This window comes from Chelon labrosus (assembly GCF_963514085.1).
Source record: "Chelon labrosus genome assembly, chromosome: 3".
NCBI lineage: Eukaryota > Metazoa > Chordata > Actinopteri > Mugiliformes > Mugilidae > Chelon > Chelon labrosus.
The window spans coordinates 14,162,729-14,187,593 of record NC_140339.1 but is presented as its reverse complement, the minus strand read 5'-3'; the positions used below and the strand labels follow the sequence as shown (position 1 = coordinate 14,187,593).

The 24,865-nt window shown below is 41.5% G+C and overlaps 1 protein-coding gene across 2 annotated transcripts; it reads right to left on the bottom strand.

The window, feature by feature from the left end:
- Positions 1–20,203: 20,203 nt before the first annotated feature.
- Positions 20,204–24,560, bottom strand: mrpl46 (mitochondrial ribosomal protein L46). 2 transcript variants are annotated; one of them, XM_084541812.1, is made up of 4 exons: positions 24,232–24,560; positions 23,293–23,491; positions 22,753–22,923; positions 20,204–20,609 (listed from the first exon to the last, which is right to left on the bottom strand). In XM_084541812.1, exons 1-4 carry the CDS (start codon positions 24,478–24,480, stop codon positions 20,362–20,364), a joined length of 867 nt encoding a protein of 288 aa, XP_084397938.1. In that variant the 5' UTR covers positions 24,481–24,560; the 3' UTR covers positions 20,204–20,361. The 2 variants fall into 2 exon arrangements, with proteins under 2 accessions (XP_084397938.1, XP_084397939.1); XM_084541813.1 differs by having other exon boundaries at positions 20,204–20,606.
- Between the last annotated feature and the right edge of the window lie 305 nt (positions 24,561–24,865).

Sequence of the window (24,865 nt, the reverse complement as noted above, 5' to 3'; positions counted from 1 at the left end):
AGAGGACAATAACGCAAAAAGGAGTGAAAGCCCATCTTTATCCAAATCATCAGCTGTGTCAATGCCATGGACAGACCAGCTGCTAAAGGCTGTCTGTGGACAGGATGAGGAGGCTAAGCAATTCAGGATTGGTGTTTGGCTGCATTTTCCTCCTGAGCCAAAGCCAACCCTTAATAGTAAGAGTTTTGTGAAAACAATACCCCAGTGTGAACCTAAAGTGGGCCTACGCTTGAAGTTTGCCTTAGACCCAGAATAGGAGCTTGTTAAAGTGACTGGCCCGAATGTAATGATAGGAATTTGGAAGTCCTAAATCTCTTTTAGAATTTCGGCGCTGGAAACTAATCTCTTGTGAAGGGCAGGTTTATTGTGCTGGATGAATCCATTCAGCTACTGATCAAGACTATCAAAAAGACGTATTAATACAGACAAGGATGTATTGGGAAAAAAATAATTTGGTAGGGTACTGATTTTTTTTTCGAGCTGAGACAACCCCTTAGTGATGGGATAGAAGAGCGCGTTTGTCCATTTTGCATTTATCTAGCAGCTGAAGGAGTTTGTGACACGCACATCTAAGCACAGGAATCCCTCTGATGATAGCTTGAAGGAGAATGTGGTTTGAGAAAGTCCTTTCAAATGTATTGACTTTTTTGTAGAGTTAATTTGCAGCCTGATAGTCAACTGAACTGATCCAGAAAAGACTAGAGAGTCGACAAAGCGTTGGAAATAATGAAAAGAAGGTCATGTACGTGTCCTACATTTTAAATACATTTTAAATGCAACTCTGTGAATTTAAGAGAATCTCCTGAAAACGAGATACGCTTCTGTTCTTTTTATGAAAAGATATTAAGAACTCACACAGCTAAACTGATTGATTTAATCATTTTGTGCAATGGAACATTTTACTGTGTACAATGAATATTTTTAGGAATTGATGCAGGTAAATGACCTAAAACTTGCTCTTAAATGTCTGCTCTATACAGGGATGGAGGTACATTATTAGTCTGTTTCACACCCACAAAAGGATTCACACTGGGGAACTGACCAGTACGATCATTTTTCTCTGACAGCTCCACTTGAGATATGAATGGTTAGATCTCCCGCTCTGGACACTGCAACAACAGCAACTGAGGAAGTGTTGCGACGCGTTATCGACCGCTGTGGAAAAAACTGACCCAGCTGATCTGTTTAGCGCCCGATGCCCCGATTCAGTGGGAGGGAACAGGAATTGCACCTGCCTCTGGACCTGCTTGGTGACCCATCCCATCCTCTCCTTATCCATTTTTTCTCCCTCAAGTAATACTTAATAAGAAATCCTATAATATTATCCTATAATAATATTGATATACAGTAATTGTAAGTGGTTTAAGTCACAACATAACTACTAAACTATGTTTTAGAGTGTGTGAACAGGTAAGACTTGTTTGACTGACATCTTGCCGACTGTCTAAAAGCTCCTTTACACCTTTTGACCTTCAGATGTTTGAGGCGAAAGATAACAGTTTTGATGTGGTAGAAAGTGTGTCCAATCAAAAATCAGACCATTGTCCACCACGTGCCTCTACTGTCATCGACTGCAGTGTTTCTTTTCTTTCCATTTCTATTCACCCTGGTGGAAACTTCACCTGGTGAAAGTGAAGGGTTAAAGTGAAAACCAGTGACCGTCCAAAGAGGCATTTTCGGGAGATGGATTATATTGTTGATTATGTTATTTGTGGATATAAATCAGAGCCAGTTTATTCTGAACGTCTGTTAAATATTGTGTGTGTGTGTGTGTGTGTGTGCGTGTGTGTGTGTGTGTCCAAAGCTTTTTGCTGTGGTTTGTGGATCTCTTAACCAGAGTACCAGGAAAGTAGCCACAGACGCTGCATTATCTTCTGATCCTTCATTTGTTGTCCAAAACACAACTTTCAGTAGGAGGGATACCCACCACTGTAATAGCTACCCTTGAGCTGAGTCACTTCCACTTAGAGAACTACTTGAAGAGACAAACAGAAGAACAGTGACATCACTTGTGCTCTGTCTTTTTTCAACCTCGAAGAACGTAATTTATATAAATGCACGGCCGAAAAAGGGGGATTCAAGAAGCAGTTTGAAACGACTGACCCCCGAATACGAGATCTTTTGCCACAAACGGGCAAAAGTCTCCTCATCCGACACGTGAGCCTGCTCTCCACCAGTCCTCAGAATAAATGCAGACACTCAGCTACCTTCCCTGAAGGCTGTGCAGCCGAGGTTGTTGCCCAAGGCTCGACTGAGGCGCTGACATCCTGGGGCTGTGTCTCGACAGGCAGCAGGACAAACGCAGTGAAGGACATTTAACAACTGCACCAAACTTCAGTGCTCAAGGCAGCGGCAGCACTTAGCAGTTGGTAAGTTACCTACTGTTTTACAGTTTCTTTGCCTATTCTCCAAATGTTCAGAACAACAATTATTTTAGTGTGGACAAAATCCAAAGCAATGTGTCCTCCTTTTGAAGACAGGCTCGTTGAACCCAGACTTATTAACAGTCCATGAAGACACTTTGGGTCCATTGTTTAACAAAATGACCCTTCAAAAAGCACTCCACGCATTTCTTATTAAACATATAGAATGTGGAGTAACTTTCAACCTGTTATTTGAGGCAGCAAAAATCAATTCTGGGCACAAATACTATTTGAATAATAAAGATGTGTCATTCAGAGTTTTACATAGAATCTTTGTTGTTTTATATTGATTTTTTGTCATTTGGATAAAGAAGGACAGAGAGAATGTGGGGAAATGTGTGAGCTGATGCATTTGATAAGTTAGTTGTTGATTTTTCTCTGTAAATTTCACATATGCGCGTCCAAACGCTGCTTGTGACCAACAGCTTTAATGCTGAGAACCGTGTGAGAGGTGTGTCCTAGCAATTACCTGCAGACCTTCAACACTGATTGTCAGCACCTGTGTGTCCGCTTCTACCTGTGTGTCTTTGCCCTTATAAGATCAGTTTTCTATCTGCTTCACTATGCCCTGAAGAAGGCCCCATGCCGCTACGCGTGGGCATTTTAAAGTTGTCCAGTTAGGACATGTCATTTTTGTAATAAAGACATTTTAATTAAGGAGTGCCTCGGCTATCAGAGAATTCCTTCTCTACACTGCCTCTTAGATGTTCTACCTTGGACCGAAGAGCACCCAAATCAAACTCAAAAGGACTCGAGCACGCCATTCATCCTGAATCTGAACAGCTGCTGTTAGAGTCTTTGATACGAGTGTCACTGAATGTATTTGTAACCGAAGGCGACTTCCTCGTCTACGTCTTCTGCAGCCATGAGGACGTGTCCTTGTTCTTCCTCCATCTCCTCCTCTCTGAATGTACATTGTGAGATGAGAATGTTTTATACGCAGTGTGTACTATGTATTTTGTGTATAAAGCGTGGCATTTTGCCTCCATTCTTTCATTACCAGGTCTGTCCGTTTTTCAGGTTACGTCTTTTTAATCAAGATTTATTCGTGGTATTTTTTTAGTTGTTTTGTGTTCACAGAGGTATTCAGAGTCTCTTGTAAAGGCACAGTGATCTGGCTTAAGGTAGGACTCCATCAGGACTGATTCACCAGAGAGCGAATCTGTGAACTCAAGGATTCCTCTTCTCGTCAACACTAACCGTGGTGGCCCCGTGCTGGTTTCGTATCATCTCTTGATGAGTGTCTCACCTGGTTGGCGAGTCTGCTCTTGAGAAGGGTGGTGTGATGTTCTTCCTGAACCGTAATCTGATCTCTCCTCTTTTCCATCTACAGATCATTCACTTCCTTCTCCCTGCCTGCTGTTTGAGCAAGAGAGGGAGTACCATTAAGAGAAATAACATTAGGTTCAAAATTGAACATTTCGGAAACAATATAATAAAAAGTAATATGCTGTCTGAATTGTATTTAGTTTTTGAAGAGTGAATTATCATTTTTGGCACTGAGTCTTTCTTTCAAATTCTATTAACATTTTTATTGTTTTTATGAATTTGGAGAATGGGCAATGAAACTGTAAAACAGGAGACGACTCACCGAGTGCTGAGTGCTGCCACTGCCCCAGGATGTCAGCGCCTCAGTCAATCCTCGGGCAACAACCTCGGCGTGCACGGCCTTCAGGGAAGGTAGCTGAGTGTCTGCATTTATTCTGAGGACTGGCGGAGAGTAAGCTCATGTGTGCGTGCACCACAGGTCAGACAAGGTGGTGTTAGAGGAAGTGCGCATTTCTGGGCTGTCTGTACAAACTTTCCGGAATAAAGAGACATATTTGGGGTCGGTAATTTTAAATAGTTTCTCGAATGCATGTGGAAATCATATTAAAAAAGCAGCAGCGCAAGTGATGTCACTGTTCTTCTGTTTGTCTCTTCAAGCACTTCTCTAAGTGGAAGTGACTCAGCTCAAGGGTAGCCATTACAGCGGTGTGTATCCCTCCCACTGTTAAACTATGTTGTGTTTTGGTGTGTGGTGTTGCACATGAAGGATCAGAAGACAATGCTTCATCTGTGGCTATTTTACTAGGACTCTAGTTAAGAGAAACCACAAACCACAGCAAAAAGCTTTGGACACACACACACACACACACACACAAATAACCTAACATAATAACGTGGCAGCCAAAAATCTAAAAATGTGGTCCCTCTGTTTAATTTTTAAATCAAGGTCATTCACGGTTAAACCTTTAAAATGCACTTAAACATACGCGTGTAAGAGTAAGCGTTCTGGTGTCTTCTCAGTTTTACAGATGCCTCTTAATGGCCTCTAAGGAGGAAGTGCATTATGAGCTGTGGGGGACTTTTGTTTTATTGCAAAACCGCGAGTGGCCACTGGGATAAATTAGCAGCGAGCCCGAGTGGTGGCATGTGCAGCACTCTTAATACCTCCATGTTTAGTGCTCTGTGAGCTTCCCAATTATTCCCGGTGATTTATGTCAGGAAGCTTATCTGACCGATAGGAAGAACACTCCAAACACTGCACATCCAAATGCAAAATAGAAATCAGCTTTCCCTGCGTTTGACACGTTTTGTAGCGATAATAAATCCGCGTCGCCATTGTTTCCAGTTGGATCGCAAACAGACATTTCTTCACATGCAATTAACCTGGAAATAAGTTAGTGAATAGAAAACCAGAGTCGGCACTTTGTTAGAACGGTTTCAGAAACACACCAACACAATGTCAAGCACACATATTGTAGCTATGGTTAACTGAACACAGATCAGGCATAACATTATGACCGCCTTCCTAATATTGTGTAGGTCTCCCTTGTGGTGACTCATCAGAGAATGGACAGGGGTCTCCTGGGGGTGTCCTGTTGTGTCTGGCAACAGAATGTTGTTAGTGGGGGCCTTTGGGACGTATGGGTTAAGGGGAGGGGGCTCTGTGGATCAGCCTTGTTCCAGTGGATCCCACAGTTTGGGATCTAATGAATTTGGAAGCCAGGTCAACACCTTGTGTGTTTTTGTGTGTGTGCCTGCCTCAGGCTGCATCCTGCTGGGGATGGCTGCTGCCACCAGGAGTGTCATTGCTATGGGGTTGGGGTGTCTTGTCTGGTCTAAGTGGGTGCTACATGTCTAAGAAACATCCACATGAATGCCAAGTGCAAAAGTTTCCCAGCAGAACACTGTATTGTCAAAAGATGGTCAATGTTATTTACTTCTCCTGTCAGTGGTCATAATGTTATGCCTGATCAGTGTATGTTTCTACTTGCACATTTGTACATGGAGTATTTTAATACATATTTTAATTCCATTGGCTATTGTCATTAAGATAAATAATCCTGATAATAAGATAAGAATGTTTTTCCTCTATTTATTCCTCTTTGTCTGCATTTAACCCAAGCACTTGTTCACACAGCAGTGTGTACACTTGGAGCAGTGGGCTGCCACTTGTGCCCAGGGAGCAGTTTGCAGGTTAGGTTCAAGGCCCCTCAGCCATGGACATGAGGGGATGCATACGGTCCCAAAACAGCTTTTCTAACCACTACCCCATGGCTCCCTGCTCAATCAAACACCTCTTTCTTTTTTAATTTCTAACAGGAGTGGCTCTCTCCAACTCTTCTCTAGTTTTTTTTTTTATTATTATTATTATACACACCATCATGCTCTCTTCTACTACACTGTTCTTCTCATTCTCCACCACTGCTCTCCTCTTCGGTTCAGCAGATGCAGGTTGAAAGAATTGCGTTATCCTTGCATCTGTTCTTTTCTTGTTGGCACGCTCCTGAAAACACCCAGAACCTCCCAAAAACTCGGTGTGGTCAAGCAGCGCACACTGACCTGAGACATGAAAGGGGCTGGTCAGCAAATCTGCTCGGCCCTCCACCCCCTCTCCACATCATCCTTTCTCCTCCTCACCACCACAGTGCTGAGCTGTGGACTTGTGGCCTGTAAAGAGGTTTAGGTGCAAACAAACAGCCCATTTAGTAGCATCTCTCCTCCATTTAGGCCGGCATTATAGCCCTCAAGGCCCTGGCTCAGCACTGAATTATGAATTAAGTTGTCAGTGGAGCCTCTGCTTATGAGCTGAGGGGGTCATTTAAATTTAATTTGAAAAGGGATTCTGTTAGGAATGTATGCTCAGCAACCTCCTGTAGAACTTCTCCATCCGAGTGAAGAGGGGTAAGTACTGACATGGGTAAATGAAATAAAAATGGCTGGAAGAGCATTGACTAGATATAATAATGCACAGGGCGTAATTGGATGAAAGCTGCAAGACATCGACGTCGCCATAAACAGTATTTGAAATCATTATCCAAGGCGGGATAAATTTTTTGTAGTCAGGCTGTTATTGCTGGAAGATATTTTGCATGAGGTGTAGCTTCGCCTCAGAGACATGAAGTTATCCTAAGCTAACAGTAACTTACCTGACCCCCCCAACTTCTGACAGAGGTATTTTGTGAAAAATACCGTCCTCATAATATCAGACAACAAGCACTAATGGACTGGACTCCTACCATTCAACATACAGCCGCAGTTATGGTTAATGCAAGATTTAGTCAAGTGGAATACGTCACTTGGCGGCAAGAGGAAGAAACTGAATCGTTTCCACAAGATCATTTTGTCTTGATTTTAATTTGACACCGGCTTTTGACTTTGGCTTTTAACTGCCGTGATTAGTAAAATTACACAAAAATCAAATTAAGCCTCCCTACTTAGGCTAAGAAAGTCCAACGCCACACCTTTACCAGCAAACAGAACAATTTTTCAAAACATAATCAAGCAATAATTTTTGCCACAGAGATATTGCAGAGTATTAGCATTAAATGTAAATTTCTTTGGCTCAGTTAGGACCACTTTAGTCAAAGAAACGCATTGCATTTGCAGTCAATCATTTTTGCCAGTATGGCTCTGCTCCAGGACCTCCCTGCCCTTCCACAATCCCACATCGCAACACCAGCATAGATCCCAGTCCTACGGAGCAGAGCAATCGTTAGCGACACAGTAGGTTGTGAAGCTGGGTGGGTTGGTAAGCGGCTTGCCAAGAAACAACTAAGAGAAGGCAGGATAAAGCAACCTATATAGATTCATTGAGTGAGATTGACCAATGGTCAGTGGTCAGCTCATATAGGCTGGTTTAAAGATTACCTATCAACTGATCAGCTCGGTTTATGAGCTGAGCTTGACCCCACAGCCTGCCTGAACTAACATTTTCCTTTTACTTTAACTACTGGCACTGGTGTTATTGTACACAACCTGCAGTATTTTATCTGTTCCCTGTATTTGCATCTCTTAGCTTCATGCTGTTGTAGATGTTCTCAAAAATCCTTCATTCGCTTGAATTTTTATTTTTTTTTGTGCATTTGTTTTTTTCCAGCTGCTTTACATTTGATTTAAAAAAAAACAACAACAACACTGCAGTATTTTGGAGAAACAGTAAGATTCAGGCAAATATTGCAGGAACAGACTGAATTAACATTCATCCTGATCAAAAAATCCTTGAGGAACTGACTCACAGCCAGTAATTGCGTTTCTCTTGACTGTCGAGTATGTCATAAAAGTTCCCTTTCATGCCATCGCAGGTTTTATTCACAACAAATCACACCTTTCTTCTCATGACTCTGATGACTCTTCCGTGACCTTATTGACTCAAGCGGGATCTTAAAGGCACAGACAGCTCACTGAAGTTAAAACACATGAATTTAAACTAAATGTTCTTACCGATTGCTCTTGGGGAAGAAGCTGAAATGCAGCTGCTGAAGTGCAGCAGACAGGCCGTTAAAAATGAATCTTGTTCACCAGCTGCCACTGTGCATGCACTATGCAACACAGTCTAACATAGTCCCTCAGGCCTTCCTATCAAAACTGCTGTGTCTTTCATCATTGCAGAAATGTTGAGCAGCACCATGAAGGAAAGATACAGACAAATCCTCCGTCTGGGGAGTAGTGTGCCGTGCTGTTTGCAGTCTTATGTTAACGGTGACAGCTCCATCTTACATGATCCTCTGTGCCACCTTCTCTCCTAACAACCTTCTGGACAAGACTTTGACTTTCCTACCTTTCTCTGCCAGATGTTAGGTCCTGCTGCAACAGCTGTTGTCCCCCCTGATCCCAAGAGACTCGCTATAGGAGCTGCTGCCAAAGTGGGGCCGTTCAGAAAACCCTCAGGGACCATTGATCGCCATCAGAAAGGTCTTTGGAAGGGGACTCGTCCCTTCACAGGTCGCTGCTTACAAAATATTCACACTTTTCAATGGACATAGATGTCAGTGCATGAGGGCAAGGTTTCATTTTCATATTTACATTTTCTAAATATAACTTATCTAATTGCACTTCACTGGATTTTGTGTTGACATGTGTTCTATATTTGTAGTCTTCAGTCAGACGCCTCTTTCTCTCCCTTTAAACATTATAATACAGTGATGAACCAGTGAACTTGTTCCAGCCTTCCTTCCATATGCTACCACCGACCTGGAGGTGAGATGACGCTCACGTCCAGCTGGTGTTGGGTGGTGAACCGCTAACCCCAGCAGCCAATCAGACGGCCTGCAGGCTAGACAAAGCGAAGAGAGGAGGAGGAGGAGGACGGAGTTCTCAGAGGGGTAATGGTGATGGAGGAAGTCGATGTCAACGGAGGGGTCATCCGCCTTGACTCTGTGCCATCTTACGGCGCAGCAGGATGTGACCTTAAAACTCCCGCTGTCCATTCACGCTCTCTCCTTCCTCACCCCGCCTCCAAACCCAACACCCCATTTATCATGCATCCGTCCTCCGCCCCCACACCACCAAACCCACTCAACAGCCTGTTTTGGATTGACGGCTCCCAGGGAAAGGGGGAAGGATCTTGGCGATACGAAGAAGGTGGCAGATCCAGACAGTCAAAGGAGGGGAGGAGGACTTGCCCTGCAGGCCGGAGGTCTGCCTGCCAGACACAGTATGAACGGATCTGTGGTGTTTTGGAGGGGGCAAGATGGGTTTGTGGATGGAAAGGAGGAAGAAATAACAGAAAAAAAGAAAGACAAAGTAAAAGGATGATAAGGTTGTATCATACACATGAAATGTACACAAAGCGATGATATGGCATTTACAAAATCACAGCATAAGAAGCAATGTTCGTAATGCAACTAACTTACAGGGACACAGCTTCAGATTGAGGGATAGGAAGGAGGAGGGCGAGAAAGAAGGATAGATGGAGGTGTGGAGGACTAAATCTTCCTCCTCCAGAGTGGAGACTGGGACATGGGGTAGGAAGCAGGAGGAGCGTCTGCCATCTCCAACTGTTCAATCCCAACAACATCGCACACAATCTCTCACTCTTTGCTAATACATGCAGACTCACTCGGAGAGGACTTACACAAAGGAGGAACAGCCAACAGTGAATATGAAACATTTAATTTGATGATTTAATGCACTGCATCAACTAAAGGCACTGCATCAGAGTGCACTAACTCGGTGGCGTATAAATCACCTTTCATAAATTCATATTCACACATTTACATTTTTCAGCATTATGCTTACCCATTTGAAAGAGTATGCACTTTATAGGTTAAGAAATGTGGTCCTGAAAAAAAATCTCATTTATGACTGATCTTTGAGATTATATGATCTATGATTACATTGGAAGCTGTGCCTTGCATTTAAAGTGCGACGCGTCTCGCTGAAGAGTGGCCACCGGTGGGCACGAGCAATGATTACATGGCACATTGAACATGACCTTACCCCCCAAAGATTCTCTTTCTTGCATCGACTGCTTTGATGTAGCCACGGCTGATATATTCATGTTCAACAGTAGATAAAATGTGATCAGGATGTAAAAGTTTGAAACCCGGAGTTGACGTTCCCATTTTTTTCCCGTTCTTATTTATTAATCATCCTGTTACATGGTTTTATAAGTTTTTCTGATGTTATATTGTCAGATAATCTTTGAAAACCTAACCTACGAACACAGTCCACCTACTACATGTGATTTCAATCCATCTGTCACGGCAACCTGAGCAGCTGATCTCTACGCAGTCAGGCAGGCCACCTGAATGCTGAAGAATTAACAAGCTTAACTGCTGTCAAGATGTCAGAGACGGACAGCATTGCGCTCCCAAAAAAAAAAATAAAAAATCCAAATATACATGCTATTTTAAGCGGGAATGATGAGCACTTTCCATTTGGGTTGTGTCTGCTAGTCATGAGGACAGGGGCATGTATCGCGCAAAGTCTGTAGGGCGGAATTTAATATATGGCATGGTGGGGAAAATGACGCGAGCCAGCTAATCAACTCCCAATGGCACGGCTACGTTTTGCCATTTTTATGTGTAAATATGGCCTGGTGTAGCTTGATTCAATTCTCACCATAATACGAGTCTGGTAACACTGAATTTCATTATGGACCGAGTTTTAACTGATACAAAATACCCCTGCCCTCAACTGGATTGTTCTACAACCAATCAGAGCCATTTTATTGTAAACGAATTCAACTCCAGAGACTTCAGGTGACCTGTACGACTATGCCGCTTTCACTCTTTTGTCCATTACCTCATAAAGCCGACAGAAACGACTAAATACATCTAAAATACATCAGTTTCTGAAAGGTCCCCACTGTTGTATCTTCTTTCAAGGCTAATGCAGCTGCAGCCTCTGCCTCTTTCAAAACATGTTCTTTTAAATACTAATCTAAAGTGCGTTTTATTGCAGAATGGAAATGTTTTTTTACAAAGAACAAAGCAGACAAAGCTACATTTCTTTTTGCAAAATACAGATCCGAGATTGTGAAGAACTCTCTTAGATAAAACTTCTGATAAGCCTAACAATCACTACCAAGGAAGGTATTTTCCAAACCGGTGGATAGACAGAAATTGCATCTCAGGACAGACCTAACAAAAACAACAACAAAAGAAAACATTTAAAAGACATTTACATGCAAAAAAAAAAAAAAAAAAAAAGTTTGTTATCTCATTTTGCCAGCCCATGTTTTGTCTGTCAGGTGTGATGGATGGTACACCAAAGGTTCAGATGGCTCACATCACCTCCCGCTCACTCACAGATTGCAGTCATCGCGGAATACGACACCTCGTCCCACCTACCCATCCTCCTCCTCCAGTCTGCCACCCTGGATGTTCCTCAGCGATGCAGCAGGTACTGCATTTGTTGCATACATATATAACCGTTTAAATGTGCGCTCCCGCGGTTGAGATACTGTGCTCGCCGGTGGCTTCTGTGCAGCAAGTGACTGGCAAGTGAGCAAATATTTGACTATTTGTTAGTTTAGTAGATATTCAGTTTTAAATTTGGGGATAAATAAGCTTTCAGTTAATAATTGATTTAGCATTTTGTCAGCACATTCTTGTATTGTGTTTTATACTTCTTAATCGTGCCGTTAAAATGTGGAAATTTATACAATCTCTGCTCGGGGGCCTGTTTTCCCCCTAACTCACAGCAGGGCAGCCTGCGACGCTTCAGTTCACCTTAGCTGTTAAAGCGAAGGCAGCGTGTCCAAGATCTGAGCTGTGTTTGAACACTTTAAATTCAGTGATGACACGACGACAAGGTGGTGCCCCAAACGTGTAATCTGAAACTGGCCAGCCATGGTGGCACAAGCATTAAAATTTAACTGGGTGCCTGTAAGTAGTAGGTTATTGTATTTTTTGACAGAGACCGTACTACATAGCAGACTTAGCTTAGCTCATGTCTGTTGTCCAGTCACCACGATGAAGCTTCTTATAAGCCATTTACACATAGTAGCATGACGTTCATCTCAGTCAAAACAAAAGGCTGAGCCCCCCAGCCCAGACTCTTGCTCTCCCATCAGTCCATATGATCCTTTTCAATATTCTCTGATTATTATTACTACCCAGGCTCTGCAGTGCTTACTTACTGCTACTTAATGCTAAGGTTAGTAGTGCGCTGACGGAATTCCAATTTAATGGGGAATTACCTTTTTTTACAACCTGGACCTTATTTCTGGCATAAAATACGATCGTTTACTTACCCATATAACTTTTGTGTCATTTGGAGTTGTTCGGAAGACACATTATCTACCGCGAAACTTGTTAATTTCACCAATATTTTGTTATGATACGCTAGTGCTATTCCCCGTTGAGTCCGGAGTTACCTGTTGTCTATTTGCGGATGTGCAGTGGTTTGTTGTTCTTTGGCCAGCTGTTCCTCTCTCTGCCTCCGCATCCTCCTTTCAACAATGATTGTCAGAAGTTAGTAGGTCAATCTACAGACACCGGATGATGATAACAGGTAACTCTGAAATCAACAGGGAATGGCACTAGCGTATCATAACAAAATAGTGGTGAAATGAACGAGTTTCGCGGCAGATAATGCGTTATTTAGAGGCTGCGTTTCGGTGCCCCAGTCACTCCCACTATATGGATATATGCGGCACTCCGCTGGATCTAAATATCTTCTGAACGACACCAAAGTTGTATGGCTGAGTAGATGATCATATTTTATGCCAGAAAAAAGGTCCAGGTTGTAAAAAAACGGTAATTTCCCTTTAAGTCAGAATTTCATTTTAGTGAACCATCTTACTTCAGAGTATTCCTGTTTGTCAAAGACTTAACCTCGAGGGTTGGTTTGCGTTATCAAGGGCCCTGAAAACATATTTTCATAATCTGGTTCTTGCTACAAGCAATGAGATCCTACATGAACATAACAAACATGCTTTGCCTATTGCCTTAATTAGAATAGTTCTTCTTACTTCCCAAGAGGAGCTCTAAGTATTTGTGTTTTTGTCTCCTTTTCAAGTTTAAAGTGGGTGGGTCCAAGATTTAAAAAGGTGATGTCATGTACTTCCATTTGCCAATCAGGATTCAGCATTCACTGTCAATCAAATCAGACCACACCCACACAGCCCCAACGTGTGGGTCACAAAAAAATATAAAGTAAAATAACTCCAGAGTTTCTGGTTTAATGTTTCCAGGTTTTTATGTGTAAAATAAAGATGTTATAAGCTTAAATTTATAAAGAATCCGTTTTAATACCAAATAGATTAATTTTACAAGGAATTTATTGATTTCCATTGCTTACATGTGTGTTTTTTTGCAAGCTACAGTGGGCAGATTTTTATTATAGTTTTAAAAAATGTTAACAGTTTTTTTTTCTTTCCACTTTGTAGATTTTATTTTATTTTATTTATTTATTTGATGCAAATAGATTTCAGTAGATTAAAAAATGGCTTGCTTAGGACTGGCTACACCAAGTTTATTATTCTTAATCTTTAGAGACTTTTTCCACCGTCTGGTAAGAGGTTGCAGGGGAGTGAATGCATTTTAATGGTAGTTAACAAATAGGGAAAAAAAAACTCCCTCAGCAGATGTCTGTTTTGGCGCGTGCAGCTGTTTAATGGCAAAGCAGGATGAGGTTGAAACTGCACGTGCTTAGCGGACTGTCGCTGAATGATTAAGGGTAAGAAATACAGTGCTGGTAGAACTGCATGCTGGGAGATCGAAACCAAGGAGGGTGGTGGCTAAGGCGCTTAAGGTGGTCCGGCTCGGATCCACAGGCCTTGCTCGGAGTCTCACTACTTTACCTGCAGGTTTCAGTGCCTTTATTGTGTGTTACATAAGGAGTCTTAATAAGCTTCTTTATCAAATGTTTTGCTACGCTGCTGTGAACAACTGGCCTGCTTACATCCCACTCAGTCTTATACGATTTGCATAAAATAAAAAGGCTGCAAGTGTGTAAACACAGTTGGCTAGGGAAGGGGGGTGGTTGCATTTATTTATTTTTTTTTAAGTGAACGGATGTGGAGCTGTCCTCGCTAAGTCAGGTTGACTCCGGGGCTGCCCTGTTTTCTACAGATGGCTGCTGTCTCCTGTTCATAACTACAGATGATACTGTCAGACTGCAGAGGTTTGACTGTGTGCTCCTTTGCTCTGAGCTCATTTTCGCTGCCCTGACAAACTGCTGTCAAAGAACATTTTATGTGCATTGCATTTCCACAGTTATTTCAATAAGAACTGTTGTGAGCCTAACGCTGGATCCAATCCACCGCAGGTATCACTGAAGAGGAGACAGGGTACCATTTGGTGGAGGCTTTTACCCGCTGATAGCGCTCGACAGTGCCACAAGTGAATGTACTATTCTTAGAACAGGTCACCCCAGTGGAGCTGAACCCCTCAGCATAGCAGTGCCTCTCTCCGCGCATTGAACTTCAAAGTTTCACAAGAATAAGGTTAAAAATTCAGTGGCAGCTTTAAAATCAGTTTGAAATCGCCAGTGAGAACGAGGCCGGTCTGAATGTTACAGTGTAGTGGCAGTAGCGACATCCATCCAAGTGTTTCAAAAGCCATAGTAGCGGTTGAAAAGCAGCCATCAGCCACGTCCAAGATGAACAAATGGAATTAATCATCTTTTTCCTGCTTCTATTATAAAATATAAACGGACTGTGAGCTTGCGTCTAGCATCGAGAGGAGGTGAGCTTCACTGTAACAGACTGTCCCGTAAATTTACAGTAAACTACTGGCAGCAGGGCAGGGTTGCCAGCATTTTACTGTAAATTTACTGTACGCCTACTGTAATCAACTTTACAGTATTATACTGTAATAAAACCCTGCAATGAATTACCGTAAATTCCTGTGAATTTCTGATTTTACAGTATGCTGCTGGCAGCAGAGTTGCCAGTAAATGACAGTTTTTTAGTTTGCTGTAAAACTATTTTACAGTATATTACCGTTTTATAACCATATTCAAATACGCACTGTAGGTCTATATTTTGCATAAAATTACTTACATACTGGTGCCTTTTACTATTACTTTAGCACATTTACGATGACATTCTTCAACATTTACATTAAATGATTACTACAACAGACAGAAAAGATACTTGCAAATACCAACATTTATTTAAGATAAAGCATTTTTTGTTTACAGTTCATTTTTGCTTACATAATGTAGTTTTTCTGCAGCATTGTACAGGAAATGTCTCATATTCAAATGGAATATAACGATATGATGATAGGACAAAGTTTTAACACAAAAATGATGAATGTGGTTGTAGAGATGATCTCACTGACCTATGAAATGCCATTTAACGTCAGTAAGTTCCCTCAGAAATGAGGAGATGTGGGAATTGACAGTGCAGGACTTCTTCTGAACAACTTTTCTTGTCTTTTTGGGATAATCCTGCCCGGGTTAGGGTCTTTGGATCGATCCCCAAGAAGCACCTGAAAAGCACAACATAGAGGACAGACATGAATACAGTCTGTTACTTTGTGATGCGGCCTTCACGTCATGATTGTTGATGACAACAACACAACCCATACCTTTGAATACACCTTCAATATTTAACTGAATCAGTCGCAACTTCTTTTTAATCATACAGGTAATAATGCACAAAGGGTAGGAGAAGACAAACCACTAAATAGGTTACCTCAGTAAAACTTCCAGCAGCAACTTCACTAAACAAGCAAAAAAAAAAAGAGTAGTCAATGTGAAATAATCAGAGCTGGTTTTAGAAAATAACAAGCGTTTTTACCTCAGTAGCTACTCTGAAAACACCGTAATCTAGCTATTTACTACTGAACAGACACAGTAAAAAATATGATAATAAGAAACAGATGTCACCAAAGAAATATGTGTCAAAACTTACCATCTAATTTTCTCGTAAATTGTCGGATCTTAATGGATGATTGCTGATAGAAAGTCAGGTTGTGCCCTTCCAGTGTTGTTCCACATGTCTCCTCATGGAGTAGAATTCTGCATTTGTAAGGGCTTTTCTCTGTTGATTCTGATTTCACTCCCACAATGCAATGCAATTTGCAGTGTAATACAGTATTTTGTAGGAAACTGTAATTATTACCCAGAATGCAACGTTTTCTACAGAAACTGGGCAGTTATTTTATAGCAACTTGTTACAGAATGAAGTCATGGTCTGTGGCTGCCTCTACCTGTACAGGTGATAGGATTTTGGCGTCTATACCTGCAGTATCTGATATGACAGCCCATTCATGTCTGTTATCTTATGAAGTGGAAACTACAGTTGTCTTCTGTGTGTCCAGAGGGAATTTTCTAAAGGGAACCTGGTAATGTCCTCGGGGTTATCCGATTGTGCTTTGAGATTACAAATGAGAACAAAGAGCCTGTATTTCAAACTGTGGCACCGAGTTTGAAAAAATACCACGCAGAGAAAGTCAATATGAAGTGATTTGAAAGTATCTAAAGAAAGGGAAAAGTGTATTGGGTTGCATTATGAGATATAGTGGGATATATACGTAGATATAGTGTTTCTAGAGCTTTACCCATAGAAGAGACTAAAAACCTCTACTCCTTTGTTTCTCAGCTTGATCAAAGTGCAAAACCGTATTGATAGAGTACAAGTTTAACTACCCGCGAAACAATATGTTAATTGGGCAAAGAATACTTTTTAAAATTCTCAGGAATACCTCGTGAGATTTATACTTCAATAAAGTTGGAGATGGAATTTAGAAAGAAAGGTCAAAATTGAAGCTGCAGAGAAAGAGATTCCGACTTTTAGTCCTACACTTCCCATGATGCAACTCACTAACATCTTACAGTTACTTCTTACAGTTACAGGTTGTTTTCTGAGATTTGTCATAAACATATGACAACTGTTTCCAAAACCTTTGTAGCATCTTGAGTGGCTAGTAACCTAACTTTTTCAAGTGAAATCTGTGGAGTGGCCCTTTAATCCGTGGTTATTTTGGATTCTGTTATAATAAGAGCAGCTCCACGTGAGAAAGTGGAGTTTCAGCACCTTTCTCAAGGACACCTTGAGATTGTCTTTTCAAGGGAGGGTACAGACTCATTTGGCCACTAACAACTCCATGAAGGTTTCCCAAACCAGTTTCTTTAACCTCTCCGGGCCTTTTACTACACGCCGAGTAAAGGCCCTTTCATCAGACTCCTTTTAGGGATGAAAGTGGCCACCGCTACTCTCTTTGTACCTGTGATTACCTTGATCTGACACCAGCTACCACAGCTGGACTGAGGGCAGCAGTAGACTGTTGTTAGCCCTTTAGAATAGTAAGCTCTGGTTTGTGTGCCGTCAGTTAGAAATGGCCATTTTTAGCTCGCTCTGACCGACGCGGCTGATAGAGTGGGGCTGAACTGCTCTCAGCCAGTCTCACAAACAGTCTGGGCCCTGAGCTTTCAACAAAACCTGAAAGGAAAGATGGAAAACTCTAATGCCAATGTCTACAACATTAATAACTCCTCGTCCTAGCAGACGCAAATAGAAAGAACAGGCTGACTGCAGGCAGAGAACGGGTCGGGAACATCAGAATGCTCTTACCTAAGACAAATTATCGTCGCTATTCCAAAGGAACATTACTCTGCTATGATGGATATTTTTGGTATGTGTAAGAGGAAGCCAAGCTGATCAGAAAAGCTCTGCAGCACTAGTCTGAGGTCACTACATGGGCCTAATTATACTGCTTCTCACGGTGCCCCGCTGTAGCTGGTGTGCAAATACTGCCATCTACTGTTGACAGTGAGAACATGGCTGCTGCTGAAGCTCAACAGTTTATCTCCAAACCTCCTGCCAGGCCCACATTGTTCAGCATCAAGTGTACTCTTGAAACTGTAGCAAGAACAGTCAATGCTCAGTTTTTGCTATGGTTTTTGTTTACTTATTTATTTATTTATTTTTAAAGGCTACTTTTAATAAGTGTGATTTTTCACAACACACTTTAGAACAAAAATCTGGTCTCCCCAGATACCCTCGCTCAGACGGCGATGTGTCTGACTCCGAAGTCGGAAACTGATGAAACAGCTCACGTCTGAATCCTGTAGAGACCACACGGCAACAGATACGCCACAGAAAATGTAACAGTGTCACAGAGACCACAGTCTGAGCCGATATCACTCTTTAGAAATGCTCTTCAAGTGTAAGAGGCAGGTGTCCTAGAGCTTTCAGAGTATGGCACCATAGATATGATATGCACCAGGAGCGACTGGGCTTACCTCAAGGCCTTGGGCACAATGGTTTACAACTTTCCACCCACACGACAGACAGCAGATGCCTGCTGTCCTCCAGCGGCTCTCGGCTTCAGCCTCCTGGCCCATGGAAAGCCGTTTTAACATTTAATGGCTATAGAGTGGACCTGCATTGTAGATATATAAGTCATTCAGTCCTATCTCACCAAAATGAACATTTCAGACATCCACATCATCATTCTCCCTAGGACAAATGACGTTACATTTTCCTTTTATGTGTGTTGGGCTTTCAATTTCAGATATCCTCAATTTGATATCCGGGATCTGTAATAGAATTCTTAATAGGAAAAACTCTCATATCTACAATTCAATTGTTACTAGTCCTAATTTTAATGTCAGACGTCCAAAATGAAAAACAACCCCAGATATCTCTAATGTAATTTGGACTGACCGAAATACGTTGGAACTAGTCAAACTGTCACTATAGATTTCTGCTGACAAAAGACAGGATGTCATTTTAAAATAAAACTATAAAAGCCCTACCCACCATTAAAGTTATACTTCGGATATTCATAATAGTTTCTTTTCCCACTTTACAAACTATATACACATACACATATACATACAATGATCAAGCATAACATTATGACCACCTTCCTAATATTGTGTAGGTCACCCTTGTACCTCCACAACAGTTGTGACTCATCAGAGAATGGACATGTGCCTTCTGAGGGTGTCCTGTGGTGTCTGGCAACACAATGTTGTTAGTGGGGGACTTTGGGTCCTATGGGTTGAGGGGAGGGGTCTCTGCGGATCATCCCACAGATACTTGATCAGTTTGGGATCTAGTGAATTTGGAGGCCAGGTCAACACCTTGTGCTGTTCTTCATGTTTTTTGAGTTGTTCCTAATTTGTTTTTGTACGTGTACCTGTGTCAGACTGCAGTGTCATTGCTATGGGGTGGGGGTGCCTGGTCTGGTCTAGGTGGGTGCTACATGTCTAAGTAACATCCACATGAACGCCAGGTCCAAAAGTTTCCCAGCAGAACACTGAATTGTTACAAGATGGTCAATGTCATTTCTCCTGTCTGTGGTTTTAATGTTTTGGCTGATCGGTGTATATTCTATATGTCTCTATACACAGTACATATATGTCAACAAATATCTGCAACACACTTGTCACAGCTGCATTGCAGATATCTGTAATATTGTTTTTCATTTTGGGTATGATTGAAATTATGACCAGCAACAACTGAATTGTAGATAACTGAAATGAGAGTTCTTCCTATCTCCAATTCCATTTCAGACATTCAGAAGGTTCATTCTGGATATCTGAAATCCAATTGTATATATCTAAGTGCTACACACAAATGTCAAGTGACTGGGAAGAACTGAATTACTGATAACTGCAACACACATCCACTCTTGCTCTAAAATGTTAAAACGTCCACTTAAACTTTTCAAGGAGATTCATCAAATGTAGTTTTGGCTGGTATAATCAAAGTTAGGGATGTCCAGAAATACATTTTATACTAGAAGAGATGTGATTGTATCTTTAATTAACATTCAGATAGTGAATAATAATTACAGGTGAACGTGATAATAAAATCAGTCTCCTCTGGGGAAACAGTCTCACCTGTGGCCTTGATTGTGGAAATGAACGCAGAAATGAACGCAGAAATGGTTAAAATCACTTTAAATAAATGTAGTCTCAGCTATAACCAGGGGTAAATCAAGTTTGATTACTACTGTGACATACAGTATCATGTCTGGAGACCTGGCAGGGCATTGCACTTGGTCAGCGTTAAAAGTATTCAACAGCTTTAAAGAGCATAGATATTTTACACTCACCTGCTTTGCTCTTACCTGCTCATGTAAGATATGTCAGACTATAAGTTCTGGTTCACAGTATGTGTGGAAAAACGATTTATTCACATAATGAAACATACATATCTCACCGAATGACATTTCAGGTTTTATGACAGAAGACGACACATTTCTGGGCCTCATAGATATTTTTCAGTAAGTCAGTGTCCTGGGTGTGGGTTTAGCGGTCACAGGTTGGGGATGAAGCGGCCGACCTTCATCATGTACGCTGGTTTCAGGTATTGCTCCAGTTCGCTTTTCTTCAACCACTTAAGAGGAGCGTCTGGGGCCGCGGTCGGAGCGTAGTTCGCCAGAATGGCTTTGAAGAAGAAGACTTTTGTCCCGATTGTGCTCTCCGTCCGAATGGCTTTGGGCAGCTTGTACTTGTACACTCCGCAGGGGGCGTTGCCGAGGAAAGTCGCCTTGAAACCAGCTGCTGCAGGTAAGAGGACAGGCTGTGAGTTTATGCAGGTGGGAGACAAAGGGTGAGCAAAAAGTGCAGACGTTCGTCGCTTTTAAGCAGCTCGTCACTGTTTGACTGCACGAGCTGAAGTGTCATCCTCCGTTTCTCACTCTCTGCAGCAACAACGCGCACTTTAATCTCATCTCATGCCATGTAAATCCTCATGATCCCAGCGGAGTGAGTCACAAACACGATCATGTCAGAGATTCAGTTCCCACCGAGTCCAGCTATATTAAAAATGGATCACTTCTTGCTTCTGTGGGACACTTAAAATAAAACCTTTCACCAAATGGTTCACGTTAATGTCAAGAGGAAAGTCCTAATGGGAAGTGATTTATGGAGTCTGCACATTATTAGTTCATGGGCAATGTTGCGAAAAGGTTCAACATCATCAGTAAATGGTGTTTTATTTAAACGCTTTAAAGCCGGGACGCTTCATTCGACTGCATGCACAGAATCGGCCAGTTTTACAGTTAATATCTTTAACGTGAGGGATCATTAGTGGGTCGCTGGAAACATTTGTGCAATCAATCTCCAGCTTTGACCTGTGACCCGTAACATTCTTCCAATCATCTGCTTATTATTTCCAGTCTATGAAATGGAGCCTAATCTACAGCTGACATCACTGGAGGTCTAAGTGGAGACGACAGCTTAGAGCCAATTACTGGAATATGAACGTGTATGCAAATGAGTCGTTCGTTGGTGGTGCGAAAGGGTATTTAACCTTCTAGTTGTGGATAACACACCACCGTACTCCAAGTACCAGGGTGGTATTTTAAAGAAGATCACATCAAAGTTTAATGATCATTAGGATAAAAGTGGGATGTTATAACAACAGCGATGAGGATATTAATACAGTACGAACGCAGCAAACGGAGGGTGTTGACACTAACACTACTTGATGATGAAGATATGAATTAAATCCTGCCCTAACAAGTGGTTTTTAGGTAAGCTGAAACACGTTATCCTTTAACACCGCTCTCCTGTGCAGCTGCCAAACATCCATGATGGCAGAAGTTAAGGAGAGTATTTCAAATACTTGTTTTATGCCCAGTCCTTGCCTCTCAAGCTACATTAAAGCTATCCAAAGACTATGGGTTTGTCCCAGTTGTCGCAGCCACACTTTTGGTTCATTGTGTCTGGCTAAATCATTGCAACAGAGGGACAACACTGCCCCCAATAGGCCACTCTTAAAATGACACACTGCTAAATACAGACAGATTACTTTATATTGTATATCCCATTAAATATATTTTAGACAGAAACTGTGTAAAGACAATGCTTCCCTCATTTCTGACATTTAAGCATTATTGGTATTAGAAATGGTTGGAATGGAGGAATTCCAGGGTTGTAAAAAGCACTCCTACCTTATATTCACAATGCTTTGGAGACAAATACTAATTGCATCTTTATCTAGATTTATAGTTAATGTTAATTCTAAGTGACGTCAGAATTTTATTGAGGAACCAGCAGTAAAAATAATGCATTATAGGTCACAAAGTATCAAGTGGGAAACAAACTGTGATTTACCGTTTACTGGAATCCGTTCATTTAATGGAATAGAGTACGTGCCGGTTCATTAATGGTGAGTCAGTCTGCCTTAAAAGAGCAGTGTGTAAGATTTAATTGAATCTGAGAGTGAACATTTTTATGCCCTTCCCAGATGTGTAGGGGATCTTACGTCATATGTAAAAACTGGAAAAGGCCTAATGTCTGGTTTGTCCATTCTGGGCTAGATGGCGGTGCAACATGGCGGACTGGAAGAGGACTTATTCCCTCCATAGATCTGAAGGGGTGTTCTAATCTAATAACAAAATAATCATATTGTAGTTACAGTTATTTGCATTTCCTGCTTTCATAATTCTCCGGTTTCAGACAGCACTGATTTGTGTTTGTTCTAGATCATCAAAGTAATATAGGTACAAGTTAAACGTCAACTATTTAGTTAACTATACTCTACAAGTCCAGTTGCCTTTTTTGAACCTTTTTTGGATAGTCAAAATTATTTTTTTTTTCTGGTCCTCAAATGTGAAAGAAGTTAAAAATATGTCCAAGTTAGTTAGTGCGTTTAATAAATCTGGTGCTCAGCAGTGGTGTATCAGAATTAATAACTTACCTGGCAGGGAGGCGAGGGCTCTCTCGGCCGTCTGTCGCAGCGTTTCTCCCTCCTGCCACTGAGTCTGAGGCAGCAGCCACAGCTTCTCTTCACCAAACTGGTGCTCGGCCAAAAGGACCAAGGAGTCGGCCAGGCAGCGCTCCGCTGAGGTCAAGTCCTCATCTACGTCAGCTAAACGAGAAACATGACCATCAGCTGTGGCACGTCAGCTACGTCTGTGTCTGTGAAATTTACACTAAGTTCTGAAATGTCACCGGAGGTAAAATGCAAATTGGGAGTTCTGCAGCACATTGATTTTCTGGAAGTCAAAAAAACACATTAAAGTCTCTTCCCTCTCTGGTAATTTCATTTAAACCCAGCTCTATAAGACTCCTCCACACAATCTCATTTTCTTTTTCATTCCGTTTTACTTGACTAATGGTTGGAATGAGACAAAAAGCTGAATATTATAATATATCACAAAACATTACAGCCATTTCATCAAGCACATTTGTTGAGTGAAGTTTTTAAAAAAACATTTCGTCTATCTCCTGAACTGACCTCTGACCCTTGGGGCAGGCTGAAAGCGCTTCAGCTTCTGCTCCCAGGTATCTTCCATGTCCTGAGCCAAAATGATCTCCTGGCTCCCATCGCCCTCTTCGTCCGAGTCATAGTTGTCTGCCTGCTTACGTCTCATCCTCTCGGCGTCCTCCAGCAGCCGGAGCTCGTGGTCCGACAGCATGCTTTTCTCCAGCTCGATCTGAAATGAATTCGGAGCAGGTTTATACCTCAAAGCGCAGCATATCACCGTGGAAACAGCTGCTGAGTGTCATCTGGTTACTGTGCAAACACAATAAGTCTAACAACATTGCCTCCACAAAACCGAGCTGCAAGTAAATGTAAGAATCTGACTTTAAGATGTATTACTTATTATAACCCTTTATACCATATCATTATTTAAAGTTTTAGAGAAAGAAAAGTAAACAAAAAAGGTGGTGAAACGTAAACTTCAATTTCTAGCTAAACTAGCTAAACCCAATTTAGTCTACTACATTTTACTTTGTCATGTACCTTTGAAAATGTTGTTTTGTCTTCTTGGTTGCTACAATTACATAAATAAAACAATCATAAACTATACTTAAAGTAATACAATCTTTAAGCTAACTTGGTTTAGGCTAACTTGCCTAGCTTAGCACAGTAGCCTGTGACTGTTCTGTGACTTCATGTGGTTAATCTGCATTTATATTATATTTTTGAATATGTTTCATTCATGAATAATTTATTAAACACTATCCTTGGTACAAATTTACAAGAAACCTAAAGGAAGAATTCATACGATGCAGTATTTTCCTGCAAACATAAATTATATATCTATATTTAATTATATAGTGAGTTGGATTATGTACTAATATTATGGCTATTAACCACGTAATATAACGCAACAGGACACTGATCAGACCTCAGTCTACACCTCTTTCATCTCACAATAGAACAAGGTACCTTGCGCAGCATGTCTTTGAACTGCTGCTCGATGGGATTGCAGTCCCTTGAAATGACCGGCAGCCTCTGAAGACACACCGCTGCCGCCAGCGTCCACGGAGACTTCGCTGTTTCAGTCACATTTTTGGCTGAAACAGCCGAAGTGGCAGAAAAGTGACGGAAACCCGCGTTCCTGACCACTGTCCTGCTGTAACATGACCAAAACTGCGAGAGACACCGATTTGCCATCCTTCTACAGGGCGCAGCCATCTTCTTCTGCTACCTTCAGTGTACATGCCGAAAAATAAATAAATCTACACACTGGCGAGAAAATAAGCTTGGCAGAGAGATATAGATCAACGTAATTCAAATAATGACAATGGAATCCTAAACAATAATGTTAAGGGTAGTGCTTTGTAAAGCGTCCTGTCTTCGTTAATATGAAGCATGACAAATATTGGTTGTTACTTATCGACTTCAAGTGAGCGTTCACTGAGGTTTTAATTTTCGAGGATTTTTGTATTACCTGAAGGCAGCGTTTTCCAACAGTTACCCAGAATGCTGTGCAGAAAAGCGGACGATCTATTTGGTTTTAAGTGTGGGGGTGTTACATTAATTGGCTTTAACAAAATAAAACTACAGCTGTCATTATATG

What these genes read in the sequence shown, in the direction of transcription:
- mrpl46 (XM_084541812.1), bottom strand. Translation starts at nt 24,480, where the DNA reads ATGGCTGCGCCCTGTAGAAGGATGGCAAATCGGTGTCTCTCGCAGTTT. An exon ending in GCCTGCCCCAAGGGTCAGAG is followed by an intron (nt 22,924 to 23,292) that starts GTCAGTTCAGGA and finishes TTTCTCGTTTAG; the next exon opens with CTGACGTAGATGAGGACTTG. An exon ending in AGCCCTCGCCTCCCTGCCAG is followed by an intron (nt 20,610 to 22,752) that starts GTAAGTTATTAA and finishes TCTTACCTGCAG; the next exon opens with CAGCTGGTTTCAAGGCGACT.